Source organism: Orbicella franksi, chromosome 10, assembly GCF_964199315.1.
Source record: "Orbicella franksi chromosome 10, jaOrbFran1.1, whole genome shotgun sequence".
Lineage (NCBI taxonomy): Eukaryota > Metazoa > Cnidaria > Anthozoa > Scleractinia > Merulinidae > Orbicella > Orbicella franksi.
Window position 1 is genome coordinate 5,960,288 of NC_138154.1, and position 23,549 is coordinate 5,983,836.

Sequence of the window (23,549 nt, forward strand, 5' to 3'; positions counted from 1 at the left end):
ATGTTTTATAGCATTGGAGAGAGCAATATGAAAGGGAGGGGAGAAAACGAGGACTTGCAAAGAAACATCGAAAAGGTTAGTTTTAAATGCTCTTTGAGGAACCATGTGATGTGTTTCATCCAACTGAGACTGCAAGGCCATTAAAGGGTGGGTGTAGACATTCTAAGAAATTCCTGCTGAAAACTGTCATCACTTAATTAATGATTCGCCACCGCTTGTATGCAATGTTCTCTATTTTCAAATATCTTTATAACTATCATTTTTGGCAGTTGCCTGATGATTGCTTCGCAAGAAGCATGAAACTCTGAGTAGCAATAAATAAAAAGTAATAGATGAAAATAATAAATAATATCTAAATGCAAAGAAGTGTTGCAAACATGTAGAGAACAGAAGGGTAACTAGGTGGAGAAAGAAATAGTTTAAGATGATATCTTTCTTATTTCATCAATAAGGGTGACTATGTCTGCATAAATATCCTGCTTTTCAAGATTGAAGAATAAAAGACTATTTTTAACTTAAAAGCATGTATTGGAAGTTTTCTCTAATTATCAGGGATACAGTTCCAAATTCATAAAAAATTATATAATTTATACATATGTCTGGATTTATGAAAACAGTGTTAATGAAATCAAGCAGTTTTTATTTATTTTTTACTATTATTCTTTATTTATTTATCTTTTTGCTTTCCTTATGGCAACCGCTTGTAAATCTTACCTAGCATAAAATGTAGAGCACTTCTTGCTGCATGTTTCATTTATTTCTCTATTTTTTTCATTATTCAGCGCCACCCCCCTCCCCTTTTCAATCGGTGTAAAGTTAAGCCCAGACTACACTCGTCTGAATTTCAGTTCATGCGGTGACTCTGAGAAGGAGCCAACTGATCATTGTTCTGTATTTGCTGTCTGAAGGAAGTCTGCCCTAGGACATCATTAAGTCCAGTGAAGGCGCAAGTCTAACGATTTGCTAGCAAGTGTCGTGCATTATCGTACGTGAGGTGGGCTTGAGATGTGTAAACTGAACAGGTCGCATTTAGTCCCGTAACAGTAGGCCATTTGCCCTGTGGTGATAATGTTGTGCTTGCTTTAGACAGCAAAAATCTTTAGCCACATCAATTTAGGGCTTAGACGTGCAATGAACTAGACATTTCTAGCTACTGTTGGCGTTATTTGCTCTAAACTTTGATGTGGCTAAAGACTTAGAAAAAATCTTTTGAAATCTGGAAACGGCCATTCCGCCATTAGGGACATTGCTATTTGTGAGCAAAACATGGCCACCAGCAGAGTGAAGAACATGAGTTCAAGCACTGATTGTGAATAGAATTTCCTTGGTTTATCAATTTTAGGCATTCTTGGCTTAGTTAACTATCAGAGCTGTCTGTGGTTCGCTAGTGCGAAAGAAATTTATTTGCGTGGCTTCCAGGTGATAATTGACGTAATGACATCATGTCGAGTGTTCGCTTACTGCTAACTATGGCCCTGTTTGTTTGAAGTTCAATCAATTCTCGATGTAGGAAGCTCTTGTTCAGTCCATTTAGGATGATGCAGGCCTTTAGAAAACCATAGATTAGCCCTCTGCCGTGGTTTTGATAGCTGTACATGTGTTGATTTAGACTCCAATTTCATGTTAAAAGCACTCTTAATTAAATTGTACAATTCATGATTCAATGAAAAGACGGTGAATTTAGTCTTCCTGGCCTCAAAAGACATACAGGAGAGTTATTTGCTGTTATTTGAGCTACGATAAGCCTTAAAACACTTGTATAGGCATGGTATGGACTCTATTAAGAGTACACAACGTAGAGAGCACTTTCAGTACGACATGGCCATATTTATCTACACTTTCTGACTGATTTTCCAAAAACATGCCTGCTATTTCGGTGCAAAGTCTTTAACATGGTTTTCATAAATCCGGACATACATGTATACATATTTTGGTTTTCACTTCTGTGTGTTAGCTCCAGGCCAGTCTCTCTAAGCAATCGCAGGTTTGTCCCATAAAAATACTTCACATTATGTTCCCTTCAATTTTCTTGAGAGAAAGACAGTAAGCGTTTAGACTATTCCGCCTTTGATATTTTTAGGTAATCAGTAGATTGCAAGATGAACTGTTGTCCACAAAAGCCAACCTGGATCAAACACTGCTTTTCAAAGTGAATGATGAGTTGGTAGGTCCCAATTTTTTTTCCTGTCCCTCTCAAGTTTCTGGCAAATCCTGGGATAAAAATCCCAAAACCTGGCATTTCTTGCCAATTCGCGGAGCAAAGTATTTACTGACATTCCCGAAACAGCCTCTGTTAGAGGTGCTACCCCTCGTAACTAATGTTCAGGATTTTGCTGACTGATATAATTGTATGAATTGATTACAGGAAATACTGAGCAAGGGAAACTGAAGACTGAAAACTCAAGAGTGCGGGTTAAGGTAACACTTTGCTCTCAATGGTCTATGCTTGGTCTCTTATTTGATTAGTAGATGTTTCGTCCCTCTGGATCAACAGAAAATAAGTCAATTAGGAATAGTAACACCAGATTATGAACTGCAATTTTTGTGTACCTACATTAATGAAACATTGCATCTTGTACTAACCCAGGCGGTTATCACACTCATTGAGAAAAAAGACCAAGATTGCTGTGATCTTAAAAACTGGAGGCCAATCTCCCTACTGAACATCGATGCGAAGATAGCTTCAAAAGTTATCGCCGAAAGAATGAAGCATCTTTTACCTGGATTAATTCACCATAATCAATCAGGATATATTCCAGGTAGAAATATTAGCGAAAATATACGTTCAATTCTGGATATAATTGAATATATGAAAGTTAAGAAACTACCTGGTCTTTTATTATTTATTGATTTCGAAAAAGCCTTCGATAGCTTAGAATGGGACGTCCTTGAAAAATGTTTAGAAAAATTCAATTTTGGACCAGATTTTAGAAGATGGGTTCATATCCTCTACAACGGCGTTCAAAGTTGCATTATAAACGATGGCTTATGCTCTCACTACTTCCATATAAAACGTGAAGTAAGGCAAGGGGACCCCCTCTCGCCTTACCTTTTTGTCACCGCAGTGGAAATCCTAGTGATTGCTATCAAAATCAAGAAAATATTAAAGGAATAACTATAGCTGGTTTAGAAACTAAATTGTTGCAATTTGCTGATGACAACTGCTGTCCTATCAGACTTGGACTCAGCGTGAGCCTTGTTTGGATTGCTTGAACTTTTTGAGAAAGCATCTGGACTTAAACTAAATGTAACAAAAACAGAAGCAATGTGGATTGGGTCACTTCAGAATTGTGAAAATGAACCACTAGGGGTCAAGTGTAAAACGTGCGTCAAATTTTTAGGAATGTATATTACATTTGATGTACAAATATTAGTAGAAAAAAACTTCAGAGGTTGAAAAAAATTAAAAACACAATAAATCTATGGAAGTCAAGAGGATTATCAATTTACGGGAAGGTAAATATTATTAAAACACTTTTATTTCCTAAAATGATCTATCCTAGTTTGGTGATATGTACTCTGCATGAAGTCATAAAAGAATTCAAGTCTCATTTTTTGATTTTGTGGAATGGTAACAACAAGGTTATCTGACTTTCAACATTTGGACCCTACGACCAAGGTGGCCTTAAAATGTTAGATTATGATAATATGGTTAAGGCTTTGAGACTAAGCTGGTTAAAACGAATAGTCGACCCAAATTACTTTGGTTTCTGGAGGTCTTATCTTGATCATCTTTTGGTAAACGGAGGAAGGTTATTTTTAATTCAGTGCAATTACAATATCAACTGATTAACAATTTCTGCAACTTTCAATCGAGAACTATTGGATTGGTGGTCAAAATTAAGAGAAATCAAGGATCCCGAAAATATACATATGTATATTTTATGGAACAACAAAGAAATAATGATTGATGGCAAAACTGTCTTCTATAAACATTTCTTTGATAATAATATCATATACACAACTCATCTGCTTTATGAGATGACAAATATTGAGTCTTTCAATGTCGTCAGGGATGCAGGACTGAAGAACTCCAACTTCTTAGTATGGACAGGTCTAAGGCAATCAGTTCCACTGAAACTGCATGTTCATGAGCCCAACTTCGAGAATAGCCTTGATTTAGAAAAATTTAAGTGTCATGATTATTATCATCTTCTTATAAAGCAAAAATATGAAAAACCAAATAAATGGGCCAAGTTGAGAGAAGAATTTAATCTAGAGGACACGCAACTTTCGGAGGCATTCATGATGCCACTGAGAGTTGCAAATGAACCTTATGTACGTTCTTTTCAGTATAAAGTACTGAATTCTATTCTATATACAAGTGAATTACTTTGTAAGATAGGCCATATTTCTGACCCCAACTGCTCCCTCTGTCATCAGACTACTGAGACCATATCTCATATTTTCTTTGACTGTTCTTTTTCTACTTCGTTTTGGAATGAGATATGTGAAAAATTTTTAAATAAACTTAATAGTTGCGTTTGCCTCTCTTTAGAATATTGCGAGGTTATTTTAGGATTTTTAATGGGGGAGATGGATCTGCTAAACTATATAATCATTTTAGGAAAAAGGTACTTGTGGACTTGCCGGTGTGAAGGAACGAAACCATCTTTCAGTGACTTTGAAAGAATTTTATTAAAGAAATATCAAACCAAAAAGTATATTTCCTTTAAATCGAATGATATCAATCTGTTTAAGAAAACATGGAGAATTTTTGAGGAATTGTTTCTTTTAAACACTTAAGAAAAAAAAATTGTACAAGTACTGTAAGTATAAGTAGTATAAGTAACAAGTATATTGTAAGTGTAAATGTAATTATAACATCAGTAATGTAAGTAGTGTAAGTGTTCAAGCTGTAAAAAAAGAGTTCACTTAAGTATTACTGGGTTGCGATAAGTGCTAGTATGAGAGGTTGATGAGGCATGACCTTCTAACATGATTTCAACATGACTTGTCTAAAAAAAATCCTGTACTAACCCGCTATATCCAAAGCTAGTTCACTGAATGGTATCTTCTCAAGACTTAGTTTATGACAGGCGGAAATATTAATTAAATCAGTTGTCTTGGTTCTTAGGGCCAAACCAAGAGTGAACGAAAAACCACCCAGACAACAGGGAAAATGACAAAAAAGTCAACTGAAGTAAGCTTATCCATATTTGATTTTATTTACAATCTATCTTGCTCCTTTGGGAGAGGCTGAGATGCCTATAAAATGTTAGTTTCCCTTACGTGCTGCAGATAACTTTATCGTCGGGCAAGAAGCTCTTGCTTGATGACCAGTACTCTTCTAGCGTTGTTCTCTCCTCGTCACCGGAATCAACAGTGGGAGCCCTATTAGACGCCATACCAATGCCTTTTGTAGTAAGGGTTGCCTTTATACATTGCTTCCATTACATCTACGTAACTCACATGACAACCAAAGTTAAAAGGAGCAAGTAATATACCCCACAAGAAGTGTCATGCAATCTGTATGGGTCGATTTACTCTCCTTTACTAGATAAATGTCGATGAAGGACAAGTTCACGGAAACTGCACAGGAATCGAGAAGCAGTTAATACCACTTGTGAGTAAAATATTTGCTACGTAATTGAGTGCTTGCCATGTAGTAACCTTTTCATTTTTGCCTTTTATAGCGACACACGTTTGTACCAAATAAAAGTCCCTTTCACAAATTCCTGTGAAGGAAGGGTCTGTGTCACTTTTGAAGAAAATCTAATCTACTTCATTTTCAGACAAGAAAGTCAAAGAAATCCGTAAATACTGACTAGTAAAGGTGTCTGGCTAGGGAAATATTTGGTCGAGGGCTGAGTGATCTATATAGATGAACATAGGAACCGATTTAAAATTTTGTACGTAATAACCAACTGTGAGCGTCTCTACTATGCATTGGCAGGATGTACGAACATTAATGCAATAGGCTCCACTAGCTTTCATCTCTGGTTCTTTAACTTTGTTATCCTAGTGTTTTTTCTTTTGTACAGCAAAGGCTAGTCCATGGCACCTCCTGGTCCCAACTCGGACGTTCTAACGAACCAACCACCTTAGCTCTCTAGCCTTGAGATTGGGAGTGGCAGACAAATATATAGTGTCATAAACCATGACACTGTTACTAGTGAGCCCATATAGCTGTAGCGCAATTGTCTTTGACTACCTATTGTTGTCATTGCTTTTAAGAGTACCTCCACACCCCTGAAGGAAATGAAAGTTGAGTCACCCGAAGAGCCAGAATCAGTGAGTCATCTATTTGAATATTGCTGTCAACTTAACTTATGTCCGATTCCTTCAGCAGATGTCCCATAAAGACACCAATAATATGACGCCACCACAAACGGTGGAGACGAGAGGGGTCCAAGAATTGGACGTTTCAGAAAGAAAAGAACAGGAACCTACAAAAAGCCAAGAGGTAAATGGATGAACGGCTACGTAGAAAGGATTGAATTATGTTGATTTCACAAATGGTTTATATGTACTAGAAAAAAATTTACTACTGATGAGCTGTTTTCCTTTGCAGGTATAGGGTGGCATGTTTGTCACTGCCACATACAGTAACTGCGATTGTTTCTTTCTGGGGAGAGTGCTGAAGGTGGAAGATGGCATTTTTTCGGTAACGTCTTTGGAACAAATTGATCAAAAAAATGGTGTGTTCGGTAGGCCCGCTCAGGCAACAATGGAGACTGTGGACACCGAATAGGTGTTCATCACTGACCTAGAAGCCGAGGAAGCTGATACAGACCGACTAACATTCCCCAGAATACGGGAAGTTCAAGAAGCATTCCCTCAGTGCAAAGAGGCACTAGTAAAAAGACTAAATATTTCTGAGGTTATCACCATCATTTGATAGCTGATATAAAAAGCCTAAAAATGTGTTAGCCGGGAGTTACCAAGGATTGGCTGCCCAAAGAGAACTAAACTAAAAGGAATTCAACTCTATTAGTCATTTGATTTGCTTTTTTAATAACGTCGTTTTCAAACGTATTACCACAATTTCACCCTTTTACAATTTGGCAAAAATTCGTTTTCGTCAGGTTCAAGCCGTAACGAATGACACTTCCACCCCTTACCACACTTTCAAAACTGGTGTAACTTGGAAGGATATCAAGACACTGCAATTAGGGATGCCGGACATCCACGAATCTTTAATGGTGTCTATTTGGGCCATCAACACCCTGGAAATTGGATGGCTAAATGATTCACTAAGTAGTATTTTACTGATAAAAAACAGCTGATGCACAGTTAACTATGCATCCATTAAATGCGAAAGGAGCAAGATCCCGGCACTCTCCTGATTTTCGGTTTTGCTTTATAGAAACAAATGCAGCACAAATTCACACCTTTTTTATCTTTGTGAGTTTCTAATAGTCTTTTTTAAGACTGGGCCGAGTATGATGGCCAACGGACGTATCTTCGCGGCTCCGTAACTTGACATCTACGTGGAGGCCGTGTTCCCTAAAATATTGCTTTAGTGCAAAGCAAGACGTTATATTTGGAGAAAAAACCTACACTAGTGAAGCCGTGGCTAATTTCGATACTTACTATCGCTGATGCATGGCAAAGCGTGCTGAGCGATCAACAGGCTCTTCGTCCTTGATGAACTCTCCGCCTTCACCGAAGAGAAATAAATTTCACAGCAAAGAAATGGAAGACAGCGAGACTCTCGAAACCCCAGTCACACTCTTGCAATTGCTGGACAAGCTAAATCACATTGACAACAGAATGGAAGATCATTTCGGAAGCTTAAGAACAGAAATGGCAACCCTAAGGTGTGAACTCAAGGCAGAGATCGAAGGTGTCAAAATCACAATGAAAGAAATGGAGAAATCACTGGAGGCTGCGTGGGATGCCATCGGAGATATCCAAGAAGAATCAAAGGCCAGTTGTGCTTCAAGAAAAAAGCTTCAAACCGACTTGGACAGCCAGAGTGCTGAAATAGTACAACTCAATAGAAGACAATCGCAACTTGACGACCAACACAAAGAATAGAGTATCTTAAAACAAAGCTGGCAGAGGAACAGGAAAAAGTAATTGCTCTTGAAACTTATTCAAGAAGAGAGAACCTACGATTTATGAATATTCCGGAACAACCCGGCGAAAATTGTATCGACACAATTCACGATTTAATCGAAAACAAACTTAACATTAACACAGAACACATGCAGCTACAGGTGGCCCACAGAATTGGAAAAGCTCGATCCAACGATGTCGACAAGGCTTCTCCAAGGCCAGTAATTGTTAGATTTCTGCTGAGAGATGATAGAGAGAAAGTTCTAAAGGCAAAGAACAAACTGAAGAGCTCAGAAAATTACAAAGACATCTACATTACGCAAGATTACGCGAGAGCGATCCAGATGGAGAGGAAAACTCTCATCGAAGCCATGTTCAAGGCCAAGGAAAAAGGTTTGAATGCCAAAGTAGTAGACAGAAATCTTATGGTGAACAACGCAGTTTACCATGTAGACAATATTCCTACCAAATTTAAATCTCCTTAAATAATTGTTATTAGTTAACATATGTGACCTTTTCTGTCTTGCTGCAAAATACAACACAAATAGGAATTCAGAACACAGGTCGTTATGTGCTACTCGGTTTACGGTTATATATTCAAGAGAGTCTGTCCATTTAGTCAGTTTATAATACAGCTCCCTTGCCCTCCTTTGCTGATTCGGCTCTCGGCAGAGTAGTTTCACCACGCTAGTTTTACCCACAAACTGGCGCTTTTCTGTCGCTCACGTGTGTTTAGTATTTTTGTAGTTTTTAAAATTTTTGTTCGCGCGTTAATATTTCTTCTACAGGTCTCTTGGCAACTATCTAGTAATGCAGTAATACCTACAAGTAAGCATCTATACTTAATTAATCTTGGAAGAAACAACTATGCATTTTCTCAATTGCTTAAGCCAAGCTTCAAGGATGGCATAATCTTATTACAATCCAAATATGGGTCAAATATCACAACTCGGATTACCATGAAGGCTTCCCTAAAATCAGTAGAAAAAAAATCACACAAAAACAGGATATGACAACACCGTTTAAAGCTTCGTTTTGCTCACTCAATGCAAGAGGTTTAAACCAATCAAGAAAAAGAAGGTAACTTTTCAGATGGCTCCACAAATATAAATTTGATGTGATCTTCCTACAAGAAACTTACTCTACAGAAAATGTAGAAGCAATGTGGAAGTCAGAATGGGGAGGGAATCTTTTCTTTAGCCATGGGACAAATCATTCAAAAGGTGTTGCAATCCTTTTTAATCCGAAATTAGATGTTCGCATTGAAAACTTTATAGCTGATAAAGAAGGAAGGTATATACTGCTAGAAGTCTCACTGTATGATTCTATGTTTTTACTTTGCAATATTTACAGCCCAAACGATAATAACAGTCAAAAAACATTTTTTTCGAAGCTCGATGACACCCTTTGAGAATACACTGATATGCAAATTGTTCTAGGGGGCGACTTTAATTGCTCCCTAGCACCTATAGACAAAACTGGCGGAACTTCTATTGAAAGGAAAAAAGTAGTAATTAGCACAATCAAACATTTATGCAAAGCCTACAACCTACAACATGTGTGGAGGTGTCAAAACCCCAATCAGTCACAATATGCATGGCGTAATAATTCTCTAAAAATACAATGCAGGCTGGATTACTGGCTTGTCAAACTCTGTGAAAGACTACAATTGTTAATTACACATTGTCTGATCATTCCGCAATTATTTTTAATCTGCAATCAAAGGAATATATTCAACGAGGCCTGGGATTTTGGAAAATAAACAACTCTCTGCTGGGTGATGAAAAATTCATACAGGAACTCTCTAACAGGATACCAGATTTCAAAACAAAGCACAACTATCTAGACGATAAAGGTTTTTACTGGGATATGATAAAGATGGAAGTGAGAGGCTTCTGTGTCCAATATACAAAATGGAAAAATAGAGAGCGCAGAAATACAGAAAAAAAGCTTCAAGCCCAAATTGACCATTTGATGAACTTGCTGAAGACGGAGCAATCAAAAGAGAGCATTTTAAAACTTTATCATCGCAGAATATCGAACAAAAGGCGCAATAATAAGAAGCAGAACACGCTGGCATGAACAAGGCGAAAAGAACACTAAGTATTTCTTGAATTTAGAAAAAAGACAGCATTTTAAGATGCATATTTCCAAATTGAAGACAAACGATGATAGAGAAATCACTTCTCCGAATGCAATCCTAGAACAAGGAAAGATGTTCTATAAAGATCTCTATACTGCAGTGTCGTGTAACACTTTGAAGTACAAACAATTCTTTGAGGATCCTAATCTTCCTAAGCTAGATGAAACTAAAAAATGAACTAGAGCTCCCACTCACTAATGAAGAATGTCTTCATATTTTAGAGCAGTGCGCCAAGGGCAAATGTCTTGGAACCAACGGACTTTCAGTAGAGTTCCATTTACATTTTTGGCCGATGCTGGGCGAAGAGTTGGTACAAAGTCTAAATTCCGGGTTCGAACAACAACATTTAAATATAATGCAAAAGCAAGAAATTATCAAAGTAATACCCAAAAAACGAAAGGATAAATCACACCTTGAAAACTGGAGACCGCTAACACTACTTAATGTTGATTACAAAATTGCAACTAAAGCCATAGCTCATAGGATTTCAAAAGTTCTTCCCAGAATAATCAATGACGATCAGACCAGCTATGTTAAAGAGCATTATATTGGTCAAAACATTAGACTCATTATGGATATCATTAAGGTAACTGAATTAGACAACATCCCTGGGATGGCAATATTCATTGATTTCAAGAAAGCCTTCGACACTGTCGACTGGAATTTTCTTTACAAGACCTTACAAGTTTTTAACTTCGGTCCAAGCATTCAAAAGTGGATAAAAACCTTTTACACAGATTGCTCAAGTTGCTTCATAAACAATGGTTATGCGTCTGAGTTTTTCAAACCTGAGAGGGGCGTTCGTCAAGGCTGTCCACTCTCAGGCATTTTATTTGTTCTATGTGCTGAAATTCTAGCCACTGCTATTAGAAATGATAAATCTATTCAAGGAATTAATATACATAACAAAGAATTTAAACTTTCTCAATATGCCGACGACACAACTGCCTTTGTTTCTGACTTAAAATCTGCAACTAACTTGTTCCAATTATTGTCAAACTTTCAGGAATGTTCAGGTCTAGAGATTAACAAAAGCAAAACTGAAGGATTGTGGTTAGGCGCGAACAGAAACAATACAACAGAACCCCTCGGAATAGCTTGGCCTTCCAACTCAGTACTCCCTTTAGGTATTCACTTTTCACATGATGATGAAGTTGCATATCAGAAAAACTTTGAACAAAAGTTGAACTCAATGAAAAAACTTCTTAACTTATGGTACCCTAGAAACCTCACATTATATGGCCATATAACGATCTTAAAATCTCTTGCGATCTCTAAACTTGTATATAACACATCAGTGCTCACTTTTCCTTTGAAATTTATCACAATGGTAAATCAAGCAATTACCCAATTTGTGTGGAACAAAAAAGCTAAAATAAAGCAAAAGACCATGATCGGTCCGAAACAAAAAGGCGGACTGAATATGCCTGATTTCGAAATAATCAACGCTGTACTTAAAGTTTCTTGCATAAAAAGACTTAACAACAGTAACGCAACTTCAAGTTGGAGCCACATACCATTGAGCTACCTAAGGGATGTCGGAGGATTATTTTTACTTCAATGCAATTTCGACTTAAAAGCACGTAAATTTGAAATACCACTTGCCTTCTACAAGGAAGCTCTCTACACCTGGGAGAAAATAAATCAGCAACACAATTCCTTGTTAAAAATAAGTTTGTAACGCTTACTGCTGAAAAAAGGATGGTAAAAGTTAATCTGAATGAGAAAACAATACAACTCATTTATAGCCTTCCTTTCAAAGTCACCAAGGACACCAGACTTGCCATCTTTCAATTTAAAATTATTCATCACATTCTGCCAACAAACGCAACACTTTTTAGAGATGCACTTAAAGAATCTGATAAATGTCACCTATGCTCTGAAAGACAAACACTAACCCACCTTTTTGCAACCTGTCTGAAAGTTAAGAGCTTTTGGTCTCAGTTTACTAACTGGTGGATTTCCAAAAACTCTGAGCCAATGACTCTTGATGAAAACAGGATAAAATAATGTGTTACTAATGACTTCTCTCATCGACTTGGTTTAAACCTCTGTTTGATTATTGCAAAACACTATATTTACACTGCCTCTAGAAAAGAAGAAGAGTACTACTGGGAAGCTTTCATGGCCATCCTTGCAAGTAAACTTCAAATAGAGAAGCACAAATCTAAGAAACAGATAAAGTTGTAACGCTTAACAATAAATAGAATATCAAAAATGGATATAACAACAAAACCAAAAAAAAGGAGCCACATTACTGGCCATTGTAGATATTAACTGTATTAGTTTAGAAAAAGGAACCTGTTCTCCGTCTTATTTTCTTTCTCGTACTTATTTCTTCTTGTACTTTTATCTCTTTTTTTTTCGTAAGTTCTCACTTTTGTTTTTTTTGTACTCCTATAATGACTTCTAAGTAAGTTATGTATTGTAATGTATTGTAATGTATTGTTATGTCATAAGTTTAAAAAAAAAGTCTTTTTTAATATAACAGGTTATCAATGCCTATGTGGCAGTATTAGAAAAATGGGTTAACAAAAATGTAAGTATCAAATGACTGTTACGGTCAATGTTGTGTCAAATCGTGAGTAGCAATTTTAATTAAAAGTAGTTTAAGGGCTCTCTAACAATTGCAGTGCAAGTTCGTTATCACTGCGAATAGTTTTTTCTTTGAAAGAACTAACCAAGGGAAGCCTTGGCACAAAATGGTAAGTAGCTGACATACACATTACATTCATACCACTTTGAACCTGCAGAATTATATTTTTGGAAAATTTGTATACATAGGGCTCACAACTACACAAGGGTTCGTTTAAAATTTGAAATGGAAATAGAAGGAAATTTAAAGGGCGTCTAAATGTTGGTCATTTTACAGTAAGACTGTTGTGTTATTCTATGTTCAAGCTTAACTATCCATCAGGTAACAAAGAAGAAACTGTCATAGTTATTTATCAACCGATGTACTTTTTTCCAATGTCTGCTTATTGCATTTGGTTTCAGCTTGACATTTCGGCATACAAGAAATTTGTGTTCCCCTGTCAGGCTGCCCAGCGATATCAATGGATACTAGGCGTAGGTATAATTATGAGGTACTACGGGCTCAGATACTTAACCTAAACATAACTGGCACTGATAATAGTCACCTTAGACAAACTGAACCTCATCGGCTTTTCTCAAACTTGCTCATCACTTTCAGTTTTACTAAAGAACCATGGACATTAACAATTTATCGTATAACCAGGGCCTTCCATCTAAAAAAGACGGGGATTACACTCCGAACAGAGGCTATGGTTTTGGGTTTGAATCAAACCTTATTTGATCCCTAACAGGCACAATTTCAAAATAGACCAACAACTATATGAGCTACGGTGACCTAAATCATAACAGTGATGTCGAAATGCCTAGACGACAATAACAATAAGAGCACTTGTTATTCCCTCACGTCAAACCTTAAGCGATATCTTGATAAATGTATTTGCGTTTGACTCATCTCAAAAATCCAAAGGGACAATTTATTACAATCCGTTATTTAGACCTCTAAAAGAGATGACAAGCATATCAACTTACTTCTTTGACACGGGAGCCCCAAATTCTTTCCATTATTTCATTTCAAATAAAATTTTGTTAAGGAATTTATCTCATTACATTTTACTGATTAAAGTTGTAGACAGGATAACAACTCTCAATTTCTTGCTTTCTTAGGTCATAGACATGGAAAACTGTACAATTTCCCACGTGGATCTGGCAGGGAGAAGAAGCCCAGAATTCTTTAACATAGTTTCGTATGAAATATACCATCACTTGTGAAAGTAACCTGCACCCTAAATACTTTTGTGTCAATTTCCAATCTAACTGGCAAGCTGGACCTTTTCACATTCATTACGCTCTGTATTAATTTCACAACTTCCTTGCAAGGGATGTCCTAACTAAAAGGAGCCAGCTTGAGGGACATTACTGGACTGACTTGGCCATTCCTCACCCCTTACAGAATGATGATGTCAGCTGTGGAGTCTACGTATTGAAAGTGTAGCGCTAGCGCTGACTCGAATACTTTTTCACCATGGTTTTAAACATCTCCATTTATTTACCAATTGCCGGTTTTCATGTGACGTCATCAATTTCCAAAATAAGAAATTACCAATCCTTGTGAAGTTTTAGTTTCATCAGATGTAAGACCCTTTAATAACTTAACGTTTTGCAACGTTTAAGTAATTTCATTTGCAAAGATAACGAAGACCTAAACAACTTTGAAACTGACGTGTACGAAATGATCAAGAACATTGAATTCAGGCAAATACGAGATGACTTCCAAGACCATCTACAACAAGACATTAGGAAAATAAACAACTCCACAAAAACATTCATACCCGCTGACAAAACAACCAACTACTACGAAGTAGACAAAGCTTCGCACGACAAGCTTCTCAAGGACAATATCACATCAACGTACAAGAAAGCAAATTCTAATACGATTACTGCTATTAACAAAGAAGCTCAAGTCATTGCTACTAATCTGAACATTGACGACCGCGCGGAACGCATGGCTGAACGACAGGCTTTTATAACACTCAAAGACCATAAAGACAACTTCCAGAACAAACCTACATGTAGACTCATTAACCCTGCAAAAAGTGAGATTGGACGTATCAGTAAAGAAATCCTCGCGAACATTAACACGACTGTGAGACAGAAGACTGGCCTTAACCAATGGAAAAACTCATCATCCGTCATCAACTGGTTCTCCTCTATACAACACAAAGATCAACATACCTTCGCCGTATTTGACATTGAGAACTTCTACCCTTCCATTACTGAGAAACTTCTTACAGACGCAATCAACTTCGCCAAACAATTCACTTCCATTACGGACCGCGACATCGATATTATTATGCATTCAAGAAAATCCCTTCTCTTTGACAGTAACACCGCCTGGATCAAGAAAAACAACAGTTCTTTTGACGTTACTATGGGCAGCTTCGACGGAGCCGAAGTATGCGAGCTCGTAGGCTTATTCATTCTCGACGACCTGTGTAACATATACGGGATAGACAACATCAGGCTTTACAGAGACGACGGACTTGCCATCTTCAAAAACATCTCCGGACCTCAAGCAGACCGTACAAGGAAGGACATAACAAGACGCTTCAAGACATATGGACTTAACATTACCATACAGACTAACATGAAAATTGTTAACTACCTGGACGTCACCTTCGATCTTACAAAAGGTACCTACTGCCCGTACAGAAAGCCTAACGACGAGCCGCAGTACATCAACACAAAGTCTAACCACCCACCTAACATAATAAAGCAACTTCCAGCATCCACCAATCGCCGTATTTCCGCCAACCCATGCAACGAACACGAATTCAACAAGGCCAAACCAATCTACGAAACTGCTTTGAAAGCCAGCGGATACTCTGAAACACTAATTTACAACGAAGACAATCAACCAACACGCCCCCGACGCAACAGACAAAGAAACATTATATGGTACAACCCTCCATTTAGTAAAAACGTAAAGACAAACATCGGTAGAACATTCCTGAAGCTCATATCTAAGCACTTTCCGAACCAACATAAATACCACAGCCTCTTCAACAAAAACAATGTCAAAGTCAGCTACAGTTGCATGGACAACATGAAAACAGTAATCAACAAACACAACATGAAAATAACAAACGCCGACAACAACGCCAACGCAATCACCGGAGAGCAATGCAACTGCCGCAAAAAAGACCAATGCCCGCTAGACAACAAATGCCTGACTTCCAGTGTAATCTACAACGCACAAGTTACAACTAACAACACAACCAAGAACTACATTGGACTGACAGAAGGAACATTCAAACAGAGATTCTCGCAGCACAAATCCACATTTAAGCACAGAAAACACATCAACAGCACCGAGCTTTCTAAATACATCTGGCAACTACACGACAAAAAACAAGACTTCAACATCAAATGGTCAATTATTAGCTGTGCAAGACCCTACAACAACATTTCCAAATGATGCGACCTCTGCCTCACAGAAAAACTAATGATTATCAAACATAGCAACGACAATCTACTAAACAAAAGATCAGAACTTATTTCTAAATGCCGGCACGAGAACAAATTCTACTTGAAGAACGCTTGACACTTTCTTTATATTGTACTGCACCCACGCAGTTTATACTCGTCCCCGTAATTTCTGTCTTCACACCTATTGTTTTCCAGTATAACTATCACTTATTGTAATGCAACTAGTCCAGCAATTAGCCTATTGTTTAATACCGTGTATATATATCTAGTTGATAGGAATGCTTATCATTAAATACTGTCTGATGAGTGCGTAAGCACGAAACTCGGAGTAACAGCAAATCTTGCCTCTTCGTTATTACTCATAAATGGTATTCTTAACTATCTTTACAAATAAGAACGAAGAAACTGTCTACTTTGAAAAGCCTATCCGGAAAGTAAATTACATAAAAATCGTATCTTGCAGCTTATATAATAGTTGGTATAATCTTGAAAAGACAGGATCGGTTCTTAAAGTGGGAAGATTGAGTCTTAATAATCCAAAACCAAGTCTAATTAAAAATGATATCAAACCAGGTCACTGTAATTTAAAAGCTTTAGCAGATACTTTATCTAGCTTATTTAATGAATTAGAAACTGAAATAAATACTCCAGAAGGACAGATGATAATCAGAAAAAAAGGCTCTGATGATATTACAGTTGAGAGAAGATTGTTCTCTTTGTTTAATCTTAATCCAAATGATGTATCACCAACTTTAGGGGAAAAAACCGTAATTGAGAAGATGAAGTATGAAAGTGCTTACTTCATCCATTGTGACTTAATAGATATAAATAAAAACTTTTTAAACGGAAAAAGATCAGACCTTTTAGCTAAATTTGATGTAAAAGGTGAGCCTTATGAAAAAGTGTACTATTCATCAACAGAAGACTCAATGAAAGAATGTTCGACTAATCGTTATGTAATTAGTATCACTCTTAGACAGATGTAACAGAAAAGTTGAGAATGGATAATGAAGATTATTGCCTTGAGACATTGTGTTACCTTGAGAAATCAGAGTCTGATGCAAGAGAGCGAATTGTTTACTTCTCTACATTAAAAGGCCAAGTTCTGAAGAGGTTGAAAGAAATCACAGGAAAGAAGATTAGGTCATTCTTAGAAATGACAAATTACGTATTTTTTAATTTATACTACAGGCTGAGAAATTTCTGAAATGTGATTGGCTAAGACCAGTAGTATTTAAGCCAAATTTGAAATACTTACATGTAAAAATTACAGCCAGTTTCCATGGTAACTGAAAAATTATTGTTTCTAAATTTAAAACAATGGCGGATAGATTTCCCGATTATGACGCGAAAGAACTACAACAATTTAAGGAAAGTGCAGAAAATTCAAACACAAAGAAAAGCACTAAGACCTGGGTTACTGTTTGGACCACATGGGCTGAAGAAAAAGGATACAGTCCAGATATTGTAAGCCACGAAGCCAAGGAACTTGACGAGATGCTTCAGAAGTTTTTCGCTGAGGTGAGAAAGAAGGATGGTTCAGACTACGAGCCAGACAGTTTGCAGGTAATGATAGCGTCCCTGGACCGTCATTTAAAGGAAGCAGGCAGCAGCATTTCTATTGCCAAGGACAGAGAGTTTGTCAACAGTCGCAAAGTACTCGAAGGGAAAGCTCGCTTCCTCCGTGAACAGGGCTATGGCAAACATCCCCGTGCATCAAAAGCACTAACCACTGAAGATGAAGAGCTGTTGTGGTCCAAAGGGCTCCTTGGCAGCCAGTCTCCAAAGTCCCTAATAACCACAATGTGGTTTCTTTTGACGCAGCATTTTGGATTACGAGGCTGTCAGGAACACCATGACATGTATGTCAAAGATTTTTCATTCACCAAAGACGACAATGGCGTCGAGTACATCACGTACGAAGAAAATCCCACAAAAACGCATCAGGGCGGCCTTCGCAAAAAAAGAAGAGTGGTTCAGCCGAAAATGTTTGCAACTGGTGGGCCAAGATGTCCAGTCAAGCTTCTAAAGACGTTCCTGTCACACAGACCTGAGGAAATGAAAAACAGTGGGCCATTTTACCTCGCGGTGATTGAGCGCCCTAAGTCTCAAGTGTGGTATAAGCGACAGAGAATGGGGATCCACAGCATTAATTCCTTCATGAAATCTATGGCTCTTCAGGGCGAGATTGAAGGTAAACGGCTCACAAACCACAGTGCACGCAAAACGCTGGTGAAGAAACTCAAAGCTGCCAACCAACCTTGCTCCGCAATTATTGGCGTCACTGGCCATACAAACGAGCGCTCTTTAGCCGACTACGAGGAAGGCGACGAGAATGAACTCAATCTTAAGCTCTGACGGTCAGGCAAGCACGTCCAACCAACGCCATCCTCTTCAGAATGTTGGCCTTTCCTCTGATGTGGAAAACACGCTGATGATGAATGAAGAGCAGTTGACTACAATCAACAATTTCCACGGCTGTCAAGTGACCATCAACTACCAGCTTAGCCAGAAGTTTCCCGAGCCGAGGTGCAGTGTTCCACAGGCAGAATTGATTGCAGATGATTGTTAAACTTTGATTGATGAGCCTATTAAAAACTTTCACTCTTTAGAACTGAGATTTACAGACATTTGAGTACAGTTTCATCCAGTTGTGTGATGTGTGACCATATGTGATGTTTAAGCGATCACATGTTTAATCACATGTCATTGTAAAGCCATTCAACTGCGCGTGACTAAATAAAAATATGTGTGTTATATGAAATGCAAAATTTCTTTGCCTTGTAGTATAAACAAAAAATAGCACGGTTTCTTCGGGGTATTTGGGATAAATACCGGCTCGTGATATTTCAAAACTCCCCAAATATCACTCGCTGTGGCGGCTCGTGATATTTTGGTGAATTTTGAAATATCACTCGCGGTATTTATCCCAAATACCCCTAGAAACCGTGCTATTTCCTATACCAATCTCTATGATTTAACACAAGAATATAATAAGTTGATGTATTCTGGTGCACCTCTTAGTTTTTTCAAAAATAATATCAAAGAAATCAAAATCATTTACCAAAAAGACAAATTTTTTTTTAGTGAGAGAATGTTTCCGATGCATAGGAAAAAAAAAGTTAATTTTTATTTGTGAAATATATAGTACGCTAAACCACCTACACATATAATAATTAATGCTAAATTCAGTTCATGTTTGCTTTCGAAACCATCATTATCCTTTCCAGTATCTTTAAATAATGTAGTAGGTTTAGTTACAGGTTTGGCTACAGGTTTTGATTTAACTGGTGTAGATGGCTTTTCAGGATTTAAGGTATGCGGTAATTGTACTTTACTCATACCTAAATTATGTTTAATGCCAACCGGCTTCGGTTCAATGTTTACATCAGAATTTACACCTAATTTCATGGATAGATTAGCTTTTCTGAGTTAATTGTTATATCCAACTGTGCTTTCAGTATTAATTACCATTCTAGAAGGCATTAACCAAGTACCAGGACTTATTGTTAAATCAAGTTTTACTTTTGCTTCCTGAATTACAAGCTGAAATCTTTGAACTGACTTGCTAATGTCTGGTTGTGCTATTGCATCTTCAATTAGGATTAAAAATTCATGTCTGACTTCTTTAGCTGAACCGGAACTTCCAATCATGCTTGATCTTTCATTGACTTGTGAACCTAGAATACAATAAACAAAGGCTTCAATTGATTGATTTATTCTTGCTTGACCTGCACTTGTTAATCCATAAGAGACCGGTGTGACAAAATATTCATATTGCTTTGATGATAGAGAATTATCAATATATTGAATTAGATTACCATCTATTGCTTTTCCACCTTCATCACTGAATTTATTCCAATCAGGATATTTATAATCAGTTTTAACAGGACCCACTCCACTTGCCCAAACATAAACATCACCTAAGCCGTCATTACTACCTTCTTTAAAGTCAGAATTTGAACCTATTTTGAATTCATTACAAATACGCTTGTAAGAAGAGATGTCATAGGCATTTTTTATCATATCAAAAACCGGATCATCAGGTAATGGAACTGGACCTTGAATTCCACCCATCTCAAAGAAGATACATCTAACTGTGAAATAAACATGAAACCAGAGAAAAGACCGTACTTGTGGTGGTAATTTTAGTTCAGAATCAATTAGAGAACGGATACTTATTCCACAACCAGTTGTTGCACACCAAACTGCAAAATTAAGTTGCTGTGGCCAATAAGACATATTTGGTCAATTTAACCAGCTATGTGATTCTTTTCCATTCGTATGACAAATGATATTATTAGAGAAGATATCACGAAACTTAATGTTGAATTCATCACTCGGTGTAATATAAATATCATGAGAGACCAACCTATCTCCTAATGAGTGTGGATTTTCACTGAATTCAACAGCAGTAATTGAGAAGTTTGGTTGTGGGTTTAATGTTAATTCCAAAGGAAAACCTGCAATACCTAAATCCTTTTTCATCTGATCTGAATAATAGTTACTTTGAAGTAAATTACCCTTTTAATCGTTTAAGTCTCTAGTTCCATCAGACTCTTTATGGACTACTTCTGAATAGTCAGGGTATTTTACAACCATAAATTTACTAAGGTTAGCATTTGGAAACTGTGCACGAAATTTATCCCATAAACTCATTTTATTAATACTATACACTAATAAAATGTTTTTAATATGAGGGATTGTATGGAGGTGGTCTTTCATCTATATTATCCTCGCTTTTTGTTATGAAACAATTTAACTCAATTTTGAAAACAATCCTTTTAGTTGATCCATCTCTTCTACAATTTGTCTCTTCATCTCTTCTGCATTTCCATTTTCTACTTCCGAAGAGGGCTTTCTTCTAGTCTTAATTGATTTCTTAATCTCATGATATTTTTCTACTTCACTCTTAACTGATAGAAATTCTTCATGACTTATCTTACCATCTTCTAAAGCTTTTCAGACAATACCTTTAACAGCGGCAATTTTAACTCGACAAAGGGTAACTATCTTCTCATGCTTTGCAACTTTAACATAAACTTTTTTTAATGAAACCCCAGCTGAGACACTCAAAATACCACAAATAGCCGCTAATGCTGCAAGAGAGGTACCAACTGGTAATCCTACCCCTGTAAGTGCTGTACCAGTCCCAGATCCAGATAATATTACAGATGAGGTACCTGAAGAGGCACTTATCTTGATTAGGTTTTTAAATAATTTCTTACATTTTTGGAAAGTCTCTTCACGAGATCCTAGTTCTTTTTCCATATCTGATAAATAATTGGAGGCATGTTGTAGTCTGAAGTTTTGAGGTTGATCCTCTGGTGGATAGACTCTGTTATATTCGTCCATATATATCATTTTTTTTTTATTTTTGCTTTTAAATTGTTCAACTGCATATACAACTACAGTGACAACTAATAACCAGGCATTTTTACCAAGAAAAGAAATAACTTCACCTGCTGTCTTAAATATAAAACTAGCTATGGCACCAATCAAACCTGGTAATATTTCACCTAGCTTCTTTCCGATAGCCTTTAATCCATTTCCTACTCCCTTTCCTGAGGTTGATAAACCACTTTTTAAATTAGATAAGATGACACCAAACGTGACACCAACTGCAGATAATACCGCAAAGGCAGTAAAACCATACTTTCTAAAAATAGCCTCAACCCTATCCCTAAGTGACATTCCTTCTAATACATCATTCTGTTCTTGAAGATTTGTAGCTTGCTTTTCATAATTCTCTTTCATACTTTGTGCATAAGCTCTTTTTCTACGAAGATCATTCAATGCACTATTTTTTTCAGTTATATCCATATCCATATCCTTTCTTCTTCTTACTTCTTCCTCCTTTCTTTTTAAATCTGCATCTTTCTTTTCAAATTCTTTTGCTTTATCAATCAATTCTACCCTTCGCTTTTCATTCTCTTCATAAATTTCCTCAGTAGTAGGACGAAGAGCTTTTGTTATTGTTGGGGGTAAATTGCTGCGATTAACTTTACCATTTGATCCAATCAAAATATGTTCCCTTGCACCTTTTCTCTTCAACTTAATTATAACTTGATCATACTCATCAACAGTTGCAGTGAAAACATCAGAGCTTGCATTCGGAAATTTACTTTGGATTTTAGACCAAGCTTCATCTTGTTTATTAAGCATTGTATTTAGCTTTGATTCTGGATTATCAATGTAAGAAGTCTCTGCTGTATTAGATGCCCCTCCACGTCTTTTTGATGTACTAGTCATTTCTGTTAGTTCAAAATCATTTTGTTTAGGTACTGTACCAGGAGTGAAAAAAGGGTTCCCAAATTTTCTAAATTTTTTAAATTTAGGATTTGAAAAACTTGTATCATCATCATCATCATCATCTCTATCATCATCATTTCCCATTAAAGGAGTGTCCTCACCAAAATCAGCCATTTAATTATTGTTAGATAATAATTTTTAACTTAAATAAATTTGCTTGCAAGATAACCAATGGCTAACATTCCACCATCTACACAAGCCATTTCACCCATTTTTTGATTACTACTTGGCCTATAATTATCTGAAAAATTTGGTCTATTAAGTGGAATAGGTGTATGAGTCTGATTATATAACTTTAGTGCTTCATCAGTATTGACTAAATTTTGTTCTGCAATTTCACCTTTACGCATATTTTCTTCTTTCCATTCTTCAAACTTTTGTCGAGCCTCCATATATTTTTGATAATCTTTTTGGTATTTTTCAAGTGCTTTATCGTGTCTGATACGCTCTTCATCAGTCTTATCTCCACTTAAATATTTAGCAAGACAGGATCCACCTACAAAAGTGGTTGAATTAAGGATTGCTCCTCCAATCATTATTGCAATCAATGCCATTGTATACTACTTGGTAATACTTTTTTATCTTCTAAGTAATCTTTTAGTGTAATGCTACCTGCTAATACTGTAGTTCACTTTACATAATTCATTACATTGGAAGAGGGATCACTAAGGAAGTTTTCTTTCAAGGCTTTTTTTCCAAGATAACCAACTCCTGCAGCTAATCCCATTAATGCTGCTGAATCAGTCACTTTTTTCACAAGTTTGTTGTCTGACATTATAATAATATAGTATAAACTTTTTAAAGTATTAAATCATTCCTACTCTTACTGGTATTCTTGATTTTGGTTCATTTTCTCTCACCTCATTTTTCTCTACTACTCTATTTTGAGGTGGAGGTGTGTCTACTTTTGGTGGTTTGAATCTAAAGTAAAGATTTGTCAATCCTACTCCTATACCAACTATTGCAACGACAGTTGTAAATGATAATTCTGGAAGCCAACTTCGACTTTCCTCTTTTTCACTTTCTCTCTCAATTTCAGCTTCTCTCTCCTTCTCTCTCTGAAGTGCCT

At 36.7% G+C, this 23,549-nt stretch overlaps 4 protein-coding genes and 1 pseudogene across 4 annotated transcripts in view; 3 read left to right on the forward strand and 2 right to left on the reverse strand.

Moving 5' to 3' along the window:
* Positions 1 to 23,549, forward strand: part of LOC145501088 (uncharacterized) — a 461,598-nt gene that overhangs the window by 355,594 nt on the left and 82,455 nt on the right. The window lies entirely within an intron of this gene.
* LOC145500540 (uncharacterized) lies at positions 8,067 to 10,393 on the forward strand. The gene has a single exon (XM_081480064.1). It carries the CDS (start codon positions 8,067 to 8,069, stop codon positions 8,487 to 8,489), a length of 423 nt encoding a protein of 140 aa, XP_081336190.1. The 3' UTR covers positions 8,490 to 10,393.
* On the forward strand, positions 17,147 to 19,131 carry LOC145501019 (uncharacterized protein KIAA1958-like; annotated as a pseudogene).
* On the reverse strand, positions 19,601 to 20,410 carry LOC145501086 (uncharacterized). Its single transcript, XM_081480644.1, has one exon. It carries the CDS (start codon positions 20,408 to 20,410, stop codon positions 19,601 to 19,603), a length of 810 nt encoding a protein of 269 aa, XP_081336770.1.
* LOC145501025 (uncharacterized) lies at positions 21,131 to 22,333 on the reverse strand. Its single transcript, XM_081480589.1, has one exon. It carries the CDS (start codon positions 22,331 to 22,333, stop codon positions 21,131 to 21,133), a length of 1,203 nt encoding a protein of 400 aa, XP_081336715.1.